Source organism: Telopea speciosissima, chromosome 1, assembly GCF_018873765.1.
Source record: "Telopea speciosissima isolate NSW1024214 ecotype Mountain lineage chromosome 1, Tspe_v1, whole genome shotgun sequence".
Lineage (NCBI taxonomy): Eukaryota > Viridiplantae > Streptophyta > Magnoliopsida > Proteales > Proteaceae > Telopea > Telopea speciosissima.
Window position 1 is genome coordinate 60,949,417 of NC_057916.1, and position 3,799 is coordinate 60,953,215.

Consider the following 3,799-nt stretch of genomic DNA (forward strand, 5'->3'; position numbering starts at 1 on the left):
TTTGTCACACGAGAAGTCAACTCGGAGATTCATGGAGAACCAGCAAATTATATTGGTTAAAGACCCATCTTATACTCTTTAGCATGAAAAGAAAAGGCTAAAAACTTACTGGTAAGGTGGAGTTTCTGACTTTCAGCTTCCCCAATGAATTAGAAGAAGACAACAGATGCGTTAACAGGGGAATGAGACAGTAGTAGAATGCAGAGTGAAAGCATGAACAAACTGTTTATAACTGGTAATCCAAACGATTAGAACTCCTGTTTGGCAATAATACAATATTATAGATGAGTAAAACCTCTTGATCACAAGAGTTTATGACTAATTGTAATCAATAAAGCTTGGCCACATAGGGCAGATTGAGCTTCAGAAATTCCCCATCTAGCATCCCAATCATAGACATGAACCTGTTTTGCCTTGACTTAAAATAGGTGGGGGTAGGAAGGCCATCTTAACTGAGACCAAACTTGCAGCTACAGTCCAGAAAAGATATGCAGTTAAAATATGTTAGTCCTCAGAATCAGTTGCAGCTACTAAGCACATTAATTCATTGCAACATAATAACAGAAAATGCAAGAGAGGCTTAATAGCTGCAGATTCAAGATAGTGCATTACTTTATTTTAAGACCAACCCACACCAGAGTATAGACACTATTATTCGAAAAAAATACAGATTACTGGATTGAATTACAAGTCATATTTCATATACTAAAAGAAATACACTTTTATGAAGCTTAAATCCCCAAGTCTAATAGCAATTAATGCCAAATAAGACTGACAAAAGAGATAGAGGAGAACAAGGATGGATCAATGGACCTATACATGTAATACAACAATTTGGGATTAAAAATAGGAAGAATAAACTAACCATCAAATATTTTCCAACAATATTTTCCACTGCTGTTTGATAGAAATTCATTCAAACAATCTGCCTCTCTAAAGTAGACTCATTTGGAACTTCATTAACGCTATTTTGTGCTGCCTTCAGCTTAGAATCGTCAAGGTATTGCTGATACAAATAAGAAGCAAAGCCCCAAAACGCCATTAACATCGCTACCACCTTCACCCCATCCATCTTGTCATGGAAAAATATAACAGCAGCAACAGGACCGAGAGCCAAAGCCACGGTACTAATTACATTGGAGAAAAGTGAAGATACCACAAAAATCAACCCCACAACACCGACAGAAGTCACCTGCCAAGCCACAGCTGTCCAAACTAATGTCATCACATAAGATAATCTCCCCTTTCCAAACCCATCCATCTCTCCTTTCAAACTCCTCCATTCACCACTGGCAAAGAGGCCTACTATGCAAGCACATGTGGCAACAAATGATGTGTAGATCTGCATTTCCAATACCACAGAAAATGTCTCTCTTTTCAGAACCTTTTGGAAGGTAAGCTGCATGAGTGAAAGCAGTAGGGAGTAAACGGCTGATGCACCGAGGGTACAAAAGAAGCCCAAAATGTACTTCCCCCTAGATACTCCAGCAGGTTCTGAAGAATCAGAGTTAGCCCCAATGAGGGCAGAAGATAAGGTAAGGATGATAACAGAATTGAGTATTAAAGCAGTGAACTTTTGAGAATTGATGAAGAATGCAAAGACTGCATTAAATGCCAACTGGGATGCACATATGAGGGAATAAGTTGAGGCAGACAGGTACAAAAGACCATTGGAGTACATCATGTTGTCACCAGCTAGGAGCACACCAAGTGAGACATAGATTAATGTGAGAGTGGTAACAGCAGGCTGAGTGGACATGCTAGTTTTGGTTGTTGTTGAAGATTCCTTATAGGAGAGGATGAAGAGTGGGATAAAGAGTATAGGAAAGGCTGCAGTTTGGACAAGCGTTGCCATCCATGTACTATTTCCACCTTGATCATAGTAGAACCTACCAAGAAGAACACCAGCATTTTGACCAACAACAAGAATGAAAATGTTTACTGCCACAATAAGCCACCAATGCCAGTGTGTGACAGGTGATTTACCAATAGTACCTCCATCTTTGGGCAAATGCGGTTCTTGAATCTCTTGTACTGGAAAGAAAAAAAAACAAAAAAAAAATTAGTGTGTTGGTAATTCAATGGGGTTTAACAAGATCACCAAAACTTTACATTTTCAGGAAGGAAATTATAGGAAAATGCACAGAAGAGAAAGAGGAGCTGCAAATATCGAAAAAAAAAGGATAATGAATTGAATAGTCAAGGATTTCCAGAGGGGTGTTAAAGAAAATAATTGAGATTAAATTTTGTCCAAAAGTTTAACATTCTTGTGTACTCAATTACCATCAACCTTAGTAATTTACATGGAAGAGGATGAGGCCCAATACAATCAGGTCTAGAATGGCCTGAACAGGGGCGAAAAGAATATGATATCCAGGAAACCAGCAGGTGGCAACCTTCCTAATGATCTTCCACTCAAATAACAACATTAGCATTTTCATAACTATAAAATAATTATATAGACAATTCAATATAGTAATCCAATTCCGTATGGAATATGTGCGAAAGAAAAGATGTAAGAAGGGCTTTCTGTATGCCTACACGATTGGCAATGTTATTAAGGATAGAATTAATATAGGGTAGAAGTGGATGAAACCTATATAGCTATTAATATTGGAACTTGAAAGCTCTGGGAGTTTAGAAAATTTTTTGAAGGTTGGGGGGTGGGGGGGATTAGGAAGGGTAGCTGAAGTATGGTGAAAGTGCTTGAGGATAAAAGTCCATTATTTGTGAGGCACAAATAAAATTCAGAAGGTTTAAAATCCTCAATTATAAGCAGGGGAACTGGTTTGGTAGTGGATTATTGGAAGCTTGAAGACTATGGGAGTGAATAACTGGTTTTTCAGAAACTACATAGGAACCACAAGTGAGGCTGGGGGAAGTGAGAGTGAACTAATGTCCACGATTCAAGGAAAATGATGAAAGCCCAGTTGCCCTATACTTCTCAATTGTTGCAAATGGAGTAGTTTTGGTTGCTGTTCAGGAAAACCAAAGAAATATTGTGAGAGATGATGACCCATTTTTTACCCTTAGCAGAGTGGAAAGAAAACGTTAATCTTCTTCTTTTCCTTCTTGCCCCCACCTCTCAATTCCTCCTCCAGGGCCTACTTCTTTAGCACCCAGAGCTTATAATGAAAAGTACATCAAAGCCAACTTTTGGTTTCATCATCCACCTCGATTTGACCGCTAAAGGAGATCCAAATTCAAATGGGTTTTCATTTTTGACTATAAATTCCATTAACGTTGTTTGTCAATTAAAACTCAACAGGAATTCACCAAGAAAGGTGGGTACTAATTCCTACAAAATGTTCACTAGCAGAAAATAATAATCAATAATTGAGAAATGAAAAATGGTAAAAGGGAAAAATTTTGAACTAAAAAAGATGAGAAAGAAAGAGAAATACCGGACATGGTGAGTTGCAGAGACTGAAAGCTTGGAAGTCGGCAAAGAAGAAGTAATACAATCCTTCGTTGACTTTCGCTAGGGCTGGCTTTATCTGAGGCTAAAAGTGAGAACGATACTGAGCAGGATCGATCTCTACAATAATTGTTCTTCTTATGTTTCTGATTCAGTCAAACTCTTTTCCTTAGGGAAATGGGAACAGAGATTAGCGGGAAACTCCACACACAGAGAGCACTGATTAGAGCCACGTGGAAAATATTATATTTAATTTTAGGAATAAAAAGGTTAATTGTGACAAAATTTGTGTCAACGATACTAACTACGTTAGACGCACGGAGATCCTTCTCCAACATCCTTTGACTTGGAAGATATTTTTTTCACCCAAAAAAAAAAAAA

General features: G+C 37.9%; 1 protein-coding gene across 2 annotated transcripts; it reads right to left on the reverse strand.

The window, feature by feature from the left end:
- Positions 1 to 784: 784 nt before the first annotated feature.
- Positions 785 to 3,474, reverse strand: LOC122645241 (probable purine permease 11). 2 transcript variants are annotated; one of them, XM_043838571.1, is made up of 2 exons: positions 3,405 to 3,474; positions 785 to 2,034 (listed from the first exon to the last, which is right to left on the reverse strand). In XM_043838571.1, exons 1-2 carry the CDS (start codon positions 3,409 to 3,411, stop codon positions 917 to 919), a joined length of 1,125 nt encoding a protein of 374 aa, XP_043694506.1. In that variant the 5' UTR covers positions 3,412 to 3,474; the 3' UTR covers positions 785 to 916. The 2 variants fall into 2 exon arrangements, with proteins under 2 accessions (XP_043694506.1, XP_043694512.1); XM_043838577.1 differs by lacking the exon at positions 3,405 to 3,474 and adding an exon at positions 3,017 to 3,280.
- Between the last annotated feature and the right edge of the window lie 325 nt (positions 3,475 to 3,799).